The sequence below is a fragment of the Galeopterus variegatus genome, unplaced genomic scaffold, assembly GCF_000696425.1.
Source record: "Galeopterus variegatus unplaced genomic scaffold, G_variegatus-3.0.2 Scaffold6926, whole genome shotgun sequence".
Taxonomy (NCBI): Eukaryota; Metazoa; Chordata; class Mammalia; order Dermoptera; family Cynocephalidae; genus Galeopterus; species Galeopterus variegatus.
The window spans coordinates 1-13,760 of NW_007733037.1; the positions used below are offsets into that span (position 1 = coordinate 1).

Here is a 13,760-nt window from a genome sequence, read left to right on the forward strand (position 1 = left end):
TTTTGGGGAGAGCGCATGTAGAGTAGCAGAAGTCACCATTTACGGGGTTCCCGTACCCGGTGAGTTCTCCTTGCTCAACATACAGTCTCCTTTGTAAAGGCCCCACCTCTTTGCATGGTGCTCTGGCCCCATTTTCCAGGTAATTTTCATAGCGATTAGGTGACTTGCCCGTGCTTGTGTCTTGAAGTGGATTGGAACCAGTTCTGACCAAAAAGCACTTGCTGTTTCCCCCTCGACTGTGCTGATAAGCCAATTATCTGCTTAGATGATCTTGATCTTATGGCAGGTAACTGAAGACAGGCGGGCACCCTTTCCTCAAGTTAGTTTGTGAGTCTGTCTTAAGATGAGATATGAACTCACACTCTTTCAAGAAGTTTGGAGATGAGTACAGACAAAATGCTTGATCTTCTGTAGGGGCTCTTTGCTCCCAAGCTCCTGCAGTGCTGAGTTCAGGGGACTTCAGGCCACCAGTCTGCTTGGAGCTGTAGATAAGACTTATGAGCTCCACTTCTTGGGCTCTCACTGTCACCTTTTCTACCTTTAATGTCCCCTCTCTAGAAATTGTTATTTTATAGTAATCCTGTATTATTTTCTCATGCACATGTACACACACACACACACACACACACACACACTTTTCCTCTCCACCACTGACTTGTGTTGGGTGCTGCATGTGTTTCCTTTCAACACGCAGTCCTCCTGGGCGTGGTGGAGAAGCAGCTCCAGAATGAGGTGTTCCAGGCTGAGATGGAGCGCAAACTGGCCCAGCTGCTGAGTGAGGTTTCCTCCAGAAGGCGCATGTGGAGAAGGGCCACTGTCACTGCCGGGAACAGCGTGGTGCAGGTACTCCAGGAGGTCAAAGGAGGAGGGGAGAAGGGAGAGAGAGACATGTAAAAACCTGCTGTGTTTCCATGCAAATGGAAAGCGCCACGAGAAAATTCTGATTTCTACTGATTACGGTGTTAGGTAGCTGCGGGATGTGGCTGCATTTCAGTTCAGCTAGAGTCTGGACACATGTACTGAGTCCTTAGTAAGTGGTTGGGTATTACAGTAGACCTTGGGGAGCATGGCAGAAGAATTGTGTTACTGGGTTGCCATACTCTTACACGATCTTATTTTTCATAAGGTAGCTTTGTAATTACCAAAAATGTAGCCTATTTTAAGAAATGGGAAGTATTATTGATAGCATCATAGAGATAAATCCTTCTGGAAGAGGCCTTCAAAAAGAGGAAAGTTGTCTGTCCTGTATTCTGGCATTTCATCTGCCTCCAACCAGCCCAGTTGTCTCATATTACTCAAAATCTCTACTTCGGTAAACTGGCAGACAGGTTACACTGAACAGATATGTTTGAATTGAAAAGGGACCCATTTTAAAATGCACATACAGTTGTCCCTCTGTATCTATTGGGCATTGGTTCTAGGATCCCCACAGATTCCAAGATCTGCAGATGCTCAAGTCTGTGATATAAAATGGTGTGGCATTTGCATATGACCTACGCACATCCTCCCGTATACTTTACTTCATCTCCAGGTTACTTATAATACTGAATACAGTGTAAGTGCTATGTAAATGGTTGTGATACTGTATTGTTTAGAGAATAATGACAAGAGGGAAAAAAGTCTGCACATGTTCAGAACAGGTGCAATTTTTTTTCAAATATTTTCGATCCATGATTGGTTGAATCCACAGATGTGGAACCCGTGGATGTGGAGAACCGACTGCACTCACAGAAAATTGATGGTTGGGGTGTCATTTATTTCATTCTCCATATGAATTATGTGGAGTTTTTTTCTTTACTAACCGCTGACTTGTAGATCTAGGAAAATGGGATATTTCAGATTGGTTGAATCCACAGATGTGGAACCCGTGGATGTGGAGAACCGACTGCACTCACAGAAAGTTGATGGTTGGGGTGTCATTTATTTCATTCTCCATATGAATTATGTGGAGTTTTTTTCTTTACTAACCGCTGACTTGTAGATCTAGGAATATGGGATATTTCGCATATGAATTATGTGGAGTTTTTTTCTTTACTAACCGCTGACTTGTAGATCTAGGAAAATGGGATATTTCAAGCTATGGCATTTCAGAAACAGGAAACCAGGGTGAAACTCTGAGGTTCAGGGTGTGGGGTTTATGGGCAGGGGTGGGAATGTGGGTGGTTTAGAGGCATTAGAGAAAAAGATGTGACAATGACATTGGGTAAGGGGAGGGTGGCAGTTTTGCCTAGAATTGGCATCATCATCCTCCAATCCTTTTACCAAGTTTTTCCCTCTCAACTTTGCTCTTTGTTTCCCCCTCCTAGAAATGTGGTTCTTAGGTTTCTAAAATAGTTCCTTTGCCAGATGCAGTAAATATAGAGAAAATTTAAAACTAATTAAAATTGAGAATAACCATTAAATAGGTATAAAACAAAGAATAAAAATGAAAATGAATTATAAAAGGTTTGCCTTATTCAACAGCCTGTGGCTTCATAGAGTTCAAGATCTGGGTGTGGGTTAATTTATGCACATAAAACAGTTACAGAGCACCATAAAACTGTGTAATAAGGTGCTAAATTAGATATGCAAGCTCCCTAAGGTAGGAATATCGTGTTTGTGAAAGTTAACCAAGCTACCTGGACTAGATTGCTTACAAACTCTGTTCTTCTCTTTCCTCTTTGAGTAACCCAACATGAAGATGTAGACAAGGATTTGTGTACAGGTGTACAGGGCTCTTCATCAAAACCTAGTTTGTAGAGTGCAAATGTTGAAACAGCCTAAATGTGCAGCAATTGGAGAATGGTTGAGTAGTAAATCTTTATATGTTGGAATATTAATGTACCCTTTTTTTTTTTGAATTAATGAGTGATATAGAAAGATGCTTAAGGGAAGGGAGGATACAAAAGGATGTATGCAGTATAGTCCAAATATTATTATAAAATTCATAGGGGAAAAAAAGAGTGGAAGGAAATATGCCAAGATGTTTACAGTGATTTTCTTTGGTTGAATTTCAGGTGATTTTCCTTTTATTCTATATACTTTTTTACATGTGTTTTTCAAAATTTCTACGAGTTCTATAATTTCTGTAATGAAAAATGTTTAAACAAAATTGGGAATGTTACCCAAAGCGATGACTCCGTGATACCATGTTTATATGGGTTCCAGATATGAATCTGAGCAGGCACATAGAAAGGATGCTGGCATTAGATGTACTGACTAGTACTTTCAGGCTGGACAAGCTTGTAGAATCTTGTAATCGAGGGTGGGTATCACTGGATATGTGGGATTGTGATTTCTACACGAAGAAAACATTTTAAAATTTATTAGAACTTTTGAATGGGATAAATAGGCATATAGGTTAGAGAGACAGGTGGATATAATTTACTTTTCAGTAGCCCTTTGATAGTATTCTGTTCTAATGGCTAAGAAAAAATTCATCAGTGCAGCACAGTTGTTGGGGAGGGAGTAGGTGGTTGGCGAGCAGAAGCGCTCAGGAAACTGCCCTCAAAACAGCAAGCAAAAAAAGAGAACAGATTCTCAAGGGGCGAGAGTTTGGACCTGTGTTCTTAAGGATCTTTAGACGTGATCTGGAAGAAGGAGTTCACAGTGAAATCATGAAATTGTCGATTAGCCAGAGGTTTCCTATGGTGAAGGAGGAGTCTAGCAGCCAAGTCCAGAGCATGGGGGGTGTTACAAATCCACACATGTGGATGCAGAAGTAGCAGCTGCATTTTGCGAACTGCAAATGTAGAGACCAAAAATTCAAATTGCATGCGTAAAATAAAAGCTTCAGAGTCATTGTTGATTCTTTTCTCAGCACATTAGTCCAGTGTTTTGCTGGAGTCTAAAGCAATAATAAAATGGTTGCATATTAAGAGAAATAGCAACAAAATAAAAAGCTGTATTTATGCAGCACATTATGCAGCAGTACATATGTCAGATGTACTGGATTCTGAACTACTAACAGTATGAGACTGCCCTTTAACACCAGAGAGAGAGAAGTTTTGGGATAAATCAAAGTAATATTTGACCCACAAGATTATGAATTTATGAGGTTTTTATCCCTAGACCGGTGGTTCTTAATGGTGGTGGGGTCGGGGTGATTTTGCCTCCACGTCTCCACAATGGGATGTCTGGAGACATTTTTGGTTGTCATATTGGGCACTGGGAGGGTGGAGGACAGGGATGCTACTAACCATCCTGTAATGCTCCCCAGGTCAAAGAACTTTCTGGCCCAAACTGTCCATAGAACCAAGGTTGAGAAACCCTGCCCCAGCAAACAGGGAGGAAATGGTAATAGACTCAGGAAGGGATTGGGTAGAACCGTGAGTCCTGTCGGAGAACCAGGGATGTACCTCACCCTGCTAGTTGACGTTGGGAGTTCAGCAGTGCCCTCCCATGACACGGGGGCCACACTGCAGCTGGTTGGCAGCGATTCGAGACTGCTGGGCTTGCCCACCCTGTGTTCTGTGTATCTCACCTGCCCCTTGTCTCAGCGAAGATGTTGAGCAAGAAGAAGCACATTTGTTATTCTGCCCAGAGGTACCTTCATTTTTACGGTCCCTCTTCTCATCAAGAGAAAGAACCATGGTGATTCTGGGACCCTGAATGGTAGAAGGAGCTTATTATGAAGATTGGAATAAATCCTGAGTGATGCAGTCAGGACTAAGTGACCTGAGAAAGGGCATCTGGAAATACGAGCTTCTAAAATGCTCAGTTTCTGTTACCTTTCAGGTGGTAAATGTGTCGAGGCTGGAGGGAGATGACAATCCTGTGCAGCTCATCTACTTTGTGGAGGATCAAGATGGAGAAAGACTCAGCGCGGTCAGGTCTTCAGACCTGATTAACAAGATAGATCTCCAGAGAGCAGCCATTATCCTGGGTTACCGAATTCAAGGCGCCATTGCCCAGCGTAAGTCCGTGAGGGTGGTCACCTGTGCTGTGCTGGGGTCTGCCCAGCGTAAGTCCGTGAGGGTGGTCACCTGTGCTGTGCTGGGGTCCAAAGCCAGTCTCGTTCTGACAGGGAGCTCTGAGTTGAAAGCATCCTGATGTGTGCGTAGAAGATTTATTTCTGAAACCCTTATTATGAAGTGGCACTTATATTGTGACTTTTTTTGATTACGGATTTCAATTGCCTGTCACTATAGCCTTCATTGCTGTTTTTCCTGCCTAGCATTTTGTATTCGTGGTGTTATCGTGAATTATGGCAACTTGCACCAACTTTAATATTTTTCCTCTACTCCTGTACTCTTTCTCTTTTTAGAAGTTTTGTTTTAGGTAAAATAATGTGTTTGCTCTGTATTTATTCCAAAATCTCCTGTGTCGTATTTTGAGTGTTGGTGGGGACAGTGAGTCACACAGGAAGCTTGGAGGTGCACTCTGGATTTATTGGCTTCCTTCTGGGCCTCAACACAAAGAAGTCCTTGATCCTGACTCTTTTCAGTCCTGTTTCTGTCCCACCCTATCCTCACCCACTGCACAGTTTAGAAGGTGTTTTTCTATTTCTTTGTTATTGTTGGAAGGTACTTGGCTCCTGCCCCCTGGCTGTGGCTGCTGTCTGTGCCCTCTTTTCCAACTCACAGATTTTGAGTGTTTAAAGTCAAGGAAAAGGTGAGGCATGGAAGAGTGTATTTCTTTAAATAAACCTTTACACATCAGACTGCTGTTCTAATATGGATGTTTTTCCCTTTATGATCCAGAGAGCAGTAAGAATGAGGTGAAACTTGCTCCCAACAATAAAGGGAGAAGCTTTTCAGTCCTGTTTCTGTCCCACCCTATCCTCACCCACTGCACAGTTTAGAAGGTGTTTTGCTATTTCTTTGTTATTGTTGGAAGGTACTTGGCTCCTGCCCCCTGGCAGTGGCTGCTGTCTGTGCCCTCTTTTCCAACTCACAGATTCTGAGTGTTTAAAGTCAAGGAAAAGGTGAGGCATGGAAGAGTGTATTTCTTTAAATAAACCTTTACACATCAGACTGCTGTTTTAATATGGATGTTTTTCCCTTTATGATCCAGAGAGCAGTAAGAATGAGGGGAAACTTGCTCCCAACAATAAAGGGAGAAGTAAATGGTGAGAAGGAATTCAGCATCTGAGAATATTGAAAAATCCCTTAGAGAGAACATGTAGGAGACAAAGGCAGTTTTTAAAAACCACAGCTTTGCAATTATTGTCAGTAGCAGAAGGTTCTTTGTGAAATCTATACTTGTCCCTGGAGACGAACCAGGACAGGGCTGATGGGCACACGTTCTCCCTTTTACGGAAAAGGACGGGAGTTTAAGCAAATAACCGTTGGCAGTTTGTGTCTGTGTGTTTGAGATATGATTGCACATTAGTGTGTTCTGTTTCAAAGCAGTGAGAAAAACATAACAGGAACACTTCCTTACATTTCATCATGTATGACATTTCTGACAGTGGGAGAGAGGTGCCCCACTCCAGCTATGCACTTGACGTTTTAAAAAAGGTAATTTGCCATAGGATATGGGCACCGTTCAAAGCTACTTTCATCTGGTTTTGCACCGCTCTTTCCTCAGTTTTGGACTGAAACCATATGGGTGACAATCCTGGAGTTTCAGGGTTGGTGGCAGAAGGAAGCCTCAGCCAACAGCAGGGCCCAGGTTTGATCAGTGTCTGCCTAACCTGTTTTACCAGGTTAGAACTAAGGAGTCTGCTCTCATGTGTGCTCTCTTTATAGAGCATTTGATTTCGAATGCTTCCTCCCTCCCTCGACAATTTCTCAGGGGTTTCAAACCACACTTAAACCAACCCTGAGAATCATTTGTGTTATGACGTCTTGAGCAGGTACAGCCTGATTCCACAGGAGGTATTAACCATTACAGGATATGAAGAGAGCCTAAGCCTTAGCCCCCACCCGTGATGAAGAAGATGTATTTGCAAAGACGAGACTTGGTGTCATGACCAGACTAATGAGCAAAGTAGGGCAGTATATCAAGATGATACATTTATGTAATAAAAGGCATTTAAAAAGAATAGTAAGGCACCATTTGCAAAACAAAACAAGAACAAAAGAACTTAGACGAGGAGAAATTAATGTTGTCTTGGGGGAGGTTTGTATGAAATGGCCTAAGGGATGAGAAGGTTGGGCAGAGAGGAGAGAGGGGCATTTGGGGTTAGGGAGCTTCGTGGCTGGAACCTTTGTGGGAGAAGCAATTGAATGTTGAGAGGAGCTGAGTCCTGTAGAGGATGAGCACAGAGTGAAGGGGTGAGGCCCAGCACGGGGAGCACGGGAGGGCAAGGAGCTTATGAAGGATGGGCGTTTATTGCATTTATTAAAAATATAATAAAAATTAATGTAGTTGCAATTTAAAAATGTAATTTAATAATTGCTTTGTTTAAATTGCTTTAGATAAAGGAGTTTTGATTCAAAGCCGTCTTTCCAGGGCTTAGGGAGGGACACAGGTGGGGAAATGGAGGCGATGCCCGTAGACCACTTCTTAGGACTTCACATGTCAAGTTAGCACAGTGGAGCTTCATTTAGAAAAACTTAAGAATCATTTTTATAATTTTTTTAAATTGTGAAATATACATACCATAAAATTTACCATTTTAACTATTTTTAAGTGTATAATTCAGTGGCATTAAAGATATTCACAGTGTTGTGCAACCATGACCACTTTCCATTTTCAGAACTTTTTCATCATCCCAAACAGAAACTTTGTACCCACCGAATGATAAGTCCACATTCCTCCTCCCCCCAGCCCATGGTAACCACCGTTCTTTCTGTTGCTATGAATTTGCTTGTTCTAGGTACCTCATGTAAGTGGAATCATACAATATTTGTCCTTTTGTGACTGGCTTCTTTCACTTAGCATAATGTCTTCACAGTTCATCCGTGATGCTGCGTGCGTCCGGATTTCCTTCCTTTTTGAAAGCTGAGTCATATTCAGTTGTACGTACATACCACCTTTTGTTTATCTGTTCTTCTATTGATGGACATGGAGGTGATTCCATCGTTTGCCCTTTGTGAATAATGCTGCTGTGGACATTGCCATCTTCATCATCTCGAAATCGCTGATGTGGAAATAACCGATTGCATGTGTGCACATGCTCTGTCTCGTGGCTCTTTGCTTCTATATAGCACGAGTACTATATAAAACTATTTAGTGATTCATGCACTTGATAGTTTTCCCTCTCCTTCCCAGAGGGACTTTGTCTGCTTGTTCACTGTTGTGTCCCGACTTGAGAACTGTGTCCGGCACACTTCACCATTTGTGAAGAAGGAGACTTGAGTAGTGAGGGAAGGAGGAAGGGGGAAGGGCTCCCTTCTGCAGGTCTCCTAGCTCAGACTTGTGCTTTCATGACGTCTGGGAGGGCGAGTCCTGTACTCACTGCTGTACTTAACACGTGGTCATGACTGAGTTCTGGAGATGTAGCTGCTTTTCTCTTCACTTTTGAAGAGAACCACTTTTGAAAAAAGTTGTACAGAACCATTTTTGATATGGAAACATTGTTCAGTGAGAATTTAGGGGTGAGCTAGTAGAATAAACTGGAAGTCAGAAGACTTGAAATTAACCAAGCTTTGCCGTTAAATTAGCCGTGTGCCTGCAGACACATTGTGCCTGTCATTATGATCCCTAATGTATTCCACATGTGATATTCTGTGTTTTGTTTGTTTGCTCGGTCACGTTTCCTGTCATCAGGAGATTATAATCTATAACCAGTTGTCTTGAGCTGAAATGTCAAGGACTTTATGAGTTTCTCATAGAAGAAGACATATTTAGTCTAGTAAATGAAATACAAAGGAACTATTTAAAGAGCTTTCTTCCTCATTTGCAGCTGTGGACAGGGTGAAGAGGCCGTCCCCGGAGTCCCAGAGCAACAACCTGTGGGTCATTGTTGGCGTGGTCATCCCGGTGCTGGTGGTGATGGTGATTGTTGTCATCCTCTACTGGAAACTCTGCCGCACCGACAAGCTGGACTTCCAGCCTGACACTGTAGCCAACATTCAGCAGCGTCAGAAGGTAAGACTCTTCTCCCATGCTCACAGGAGCAATTTTCTGGGGCAGGGATAGGATGAGTTTAGGCTCTTGATACTGCAAGACGGGGGAGAGGGCTGTTAAGGGAATCTTCTGGCTGTCCTGTGGTCTCCGTTTGCCTTCATGTCTATTACTGGAACCCCGTTTCTTCTGTAGCAGTAAATATAGTCCAAGAACATGAAGTTGTATAAAGGCTCAGATATGATATGAACTCTGGGATCCATTGTGACTTTACTTCTGAGAGGGTCAGTTGGAAGATCACATTCATTCTGAGTATGAATTCTGATCTGTTTTACCCCTGGATATTTTCAGAGAACAGAAGCCATGGGAGGTTTTATCAGACCTCTGTATCTATCTCTTTTATACACAGCTCCATTGGATAGCTTTTTTGTTTTCTGTGCACCATATTGGAAACCCACTTATCCACCTTGATCAAAACCACTTAATCATTAAAAACTGGTATTATATGCCTTAAACATTTTAACTTAAAATATATAAATGGACATTTACTTGCCAGTCTTTTGATGTATCCCAAGTCTCCTGTTTTATTTTGAGTGTTGGTCTGTTGAGAGGAATTCTATATGGTCTTTCTTGTGATAAACAGCACCCATAATGTATCAGCTACAATTTCTAGTATGGGTTTTTTTAGAAAAGAACAAAGCAACCTGAGTGCACAATTCTCTAGATTTTTTTTTTTAGTACTTCTCCCTACCCCCCCCACCCAACTCTGCAGTGTTTTAGAATTAATTCACCTATACTGACAGTAAATTTTTTTAGCAGCCATCTTTCATGTGTCTTTCCAAAGCATTCAACTTAGTTTTTATAGAAACAGCAATTCTCTTTTCACACGTGTGTTTCAGTGGTTTCTATAATATTTGACTGTCACATTGGGTTTTAGAGCAAAGAAATTGAGTTTTGCTCAGCATCTAGCACACCTGGTGTGAGCAAAACCATGCCAGAGTACTAGAGAACTCCCTAGCTGCTGACCTGTAGCACAGTGTGACTGTCAGTCAGCGTGTTTGCCAAAGGAATGGAAAGTGGCAGTCGGCTACTGTGGTGTTTATTAACATGTAACCTCTACGGGTCTTACAAATTTAGAGGACTCACTCTACTAGAAAAGTTTGAGAACAAGCAAGCAAAAGGCAAAATAACAAGGAATGAAGGATTGCCCTGTTGATCTTTTAATTTTGTGGTGATTATCTTGGTATAGAAAATTATGCAGATTATAAACCTAGACCTGTGAAATGAAAAAATAAATACTGTACTATTTCTAAAATGTTTTACTTTTGTAAGTGAAGAGTATTCTTTTTTTCTATGAATTAACCAAAAAAATGCAAAAATCTTCATTAAACTGTAAGCTCATGGTTATCATGTATATTAGGAGTATTTTATACATTAATATTGTATTACCTATTTATTATTTATATAAATCTGCTAAAGGCTATTTTGTTGTTAGTGAATGGCATGGAAAAAACCTGGGAAAAAGTACTTAATGTACTAAATGATTCGTAGTGTGACTTTCATTATAATAAGATCAACAATAGGTTTGGAAATGTTTTTGTTCTGGTGAAAGAGTATTGTTACAGAGAGACTTAACCAGTATAGATGGTTATGGATTTAGCTCTCTTGTGGTCCATATGTCCTAACATAAACACTCCTTGCAGAAGCCCATCTATTAATCTGTGACTTTAATAAACTGTCTGAGGACAGTATCTCTTGGGTTCAAAACAGGATATTCCGCAAACTCTCTCCTTCTCTCACTTTTACTTCCGAAATATTTTCACATCCCAGATGTTGCTATAAATCAAATGGACAGAGTTTCAAATAGAACTTCCAGCCCTTGGAGTTACTCTTTTCCTTCAAGTGCTACAAGGATCTGTGCATACAATTCTACAACATATTTATAGGAAAGGTCTTCCACATGGAGGATTCCCCGAAGGAATGACTATCTTTTGACTCTGTTAGGAGGGCAGAACCTCGCCAGCATTTCAGAAGCTTGGTCTCCTTTTGATAGTGCAGTAGTAACCCACTGTACAGATCTTGTCATGTTTATGATAAAAAAAAAAAAGATGACCTTCATTTAGTTTAAAAACAAGAGTCTCTACTCCACGAGCAAAATTTCTTCTAAGGTTATGTGGCAATAGTGAAAGGCCTTTAGCCTATTGCGCAGGGTAATTTACAAAGATGCTGTCCTCCCCTGTGACTGTAAGTTCTTTTTCCTGCTTATGTGGCTTTCTGATCCTCTCTCCCTCCTGCTCACCCCTCCCCCGACACTGCCTCGTCACTACTCTATGAAATCCTTTAGCAAATCCCAGAGCTGCAAACATCTGGAAACAATAAATCTGCTGACCTAAAATCCACACCCCCTTCCCCTTGTAACGAGAAAGAAACCTCTTCATATTGTCTGGGAGTAGATTAGTTTTGAAATATGATAAGAGGGAGAGACCATTCTGTCATGTTTTGAGTCATGGCCCTTTCTTATTTCCAATAATAAATTTTTAAAAATCCTCTGTGTCTTTCTTTTATCTGTATTCTCTTTAATCTGTAGTCCAAAGTCATTATTTGTTATTATGACCTAAAAAGCTCCAGCTTGGACCCTTCTCACCCTGTTGAAGTTCTCTTTATAGATATGAATGGCTCTGGCTGGATGCTCCTGGCCCCATGGAAACTTGCTCCTTCTGATGGGGACAGGCCACACCTCATTGTTGGTGTGGGACCATAGCTGCTGAACAGCTGGCACCCTTGGGTGCTCCCTGTTGGCACTGCAGGCAGCCAGGTGTAGCTGCCTTAGTCACTGGATGTTCACTCACCACATAGTGAGGCACCTCATTGTTGGTGTGGGACCATAGCTGCTGAACAGCTGGCACCCTTGGGTGCTCCCTGTCGGCACTGCAGGCAGCCAGGTGTAGCTGCCTTAGTCACTGGATGTTCACTCACCACATAGTGAGCCAGGCAGGACCGGGCTAAGTTACAAACACAATAACACGTGACCTCCACCTTCCAGGGCTTTNCAGGCAGGACCGGGCTAAGTTACAAACACAATAACACGTGACCTCCACCTTCCAGGGCTTTAGTAAGGAAAAGGACAGGAAACCAGGAGCTGATGCAGAGGAGTGTGAGAGTGTCTAACGTGCTGTGGGAGCACAGAGGCGGCACAGCACGCTACTGCACGTCGTGGGAATCCTCTGCCTTCTGAGAGGAGGTGATGCTAGGGCTGAAGCTTAAAGGTTGGGGAGATGAAGCCAGATGACACGGGTCCAGCAGAGGGAATGGTGAGGAGCTCAGAAAGGCTGGAGCAGAAGTTGTAAGGAAGGGCACAGTGTATACCCAGGCTCTGGGAGATTTTCAGGACACAGAAGGGGTTGGAAACCATGCTGTACGCAGTGGGCAACCATCGACGGGTTTTTAACAGCTTGAACATATTTATGTTTGGAGCGATCACTTCAGGAGCCGTGTGGGCAGTGGCTTGAAGAGAAGCTCGACGGGCATTTCTTCCATTTCTGCCAAATTCAGTTCACCTTGCAGGTGCTGTTGAGTCTCTGTGGGGATCCCTGTCCCACCCAACGTGTAGATAGTCTCAGTTCACCCGCAGTCGGCTGACCGTGCCCTGCGTGCTGCGGTGGGAGAATCTGAGTTCTGCTCTCCCAGACTTCCACACCACGAGGTTACCAGGGTCCCCGCATGGGCCACACTGAAGACAAACAGGTGGCAGTAACTTTACCTTTTCTTCACCTCCAGAATGGAAATAGCGTGGTGGTTGTGGTGATTCTTCAATCGAATAATAATAAATGCTTCTAATAGCGCTCTCTACATGATTGCAAATTTTTATCCAGATACTTTTGGGATTTGCTCTGTGGTTTCTTTTGTCATCTTAACTGCTCCTTCCCAGGGGCTCAGTCTAACCTGAGCACTGGGGACTTGACTATGTCTTGTTTCATCTGGGTCTTATTATACTCGTAATTACGGCCCACGCGTTTTAAAATTCATAAAATTCATCAGGCGTCTGCCTCGGTACTTGGCTGACCTGCCTCACCAGGTCTCCCTGACTTGTCAGCAGCGTCTTCCCGTGGGGGACAGACAATGTGGCCTGTCCCCACTGTGATATATTAAAGCAAGAAAGGACAAAAGAGCCATCCTTCTTCAGAAATAACCGAGTCCTAATATGAATATTGAAAACTCTAATTAATCTTGACTCTTCTTTTATAAGATACCGATTGAACCTATTCTGCATGTGGAAGCTGGAGACATAATATCAGCCAGACTTGACTTTTTTTTTTAAGAAGTGGGAAAACTAGAAAAAGTGGTCCAGAAAGTAGGGATGAAACAAAAGGAGCTAATTCCATAAGGGGTGGGGGGCAGTGTTTCCACTAATTTTTTCCTTCTTTGTACAGATGGCTTTTGTTTTGTGCATAAGCACAGATTAGTTACCACATTTCTATTGTTACAGAAGGTGATGACTCACCCAGCCTGTGAGAAGTGCAAGGGTCTAATGGATATATTTAAAAACGTTAGCTGGAATAACAATAAGTCAACAGGACTTGTGCCCTTATTCATGACTTATACCCTTTTCTTGATTACCTGTAAAATCCAGTAAGTTTGGTGTTGCAGCTGACCTTTTTGAAATTCATTCAGTCATTAAATATTTATGGAGGGTCTATCATGTGGAACATCCTGTTGCTAACTTACAAAATATTATATCTGAATTTATATCTATAGCTACATCTGATGCCTGAGAACCGTTAGCTATTTATATTAACTGCTTGATGTTTCATCAACCCACAGCAACA

At 42.2% G+C, this 13,760-nt stretch overlaps 1 protein-coding gene across 1 annotated transcript in view; it reads left to right on the plus strand.

Annotated features, from left to right (window-relative positions):
• Positions 1 to 694: 694 nt before the first annotated feature.
• The window catches only part of LOC103606898 (UPF0606 protein KIAA1549), a gene marked incomplete at its 5' end in the record, with an annotated part of 74,547 nt that continues 61,481 nt past the window's right edge, over positions 695 to 13,760 (plus strand). The window contains 3 exons of the mRNA XM_008591458.1: positions 695 to 843; positions 4,717 to 4,894; positions 8,774 to 8,958. Coding sequence (XP_008589680.1) covers positions 695 to 843; positions 4,717 to 4,894; positions 8,774 to 8,958 — 512 coding nt within the window. The remainder of the gene's footprint in view (positions 844 to 4,716; positions 4,895 to 8,773; positions 8,959 to 13,760) is intronic.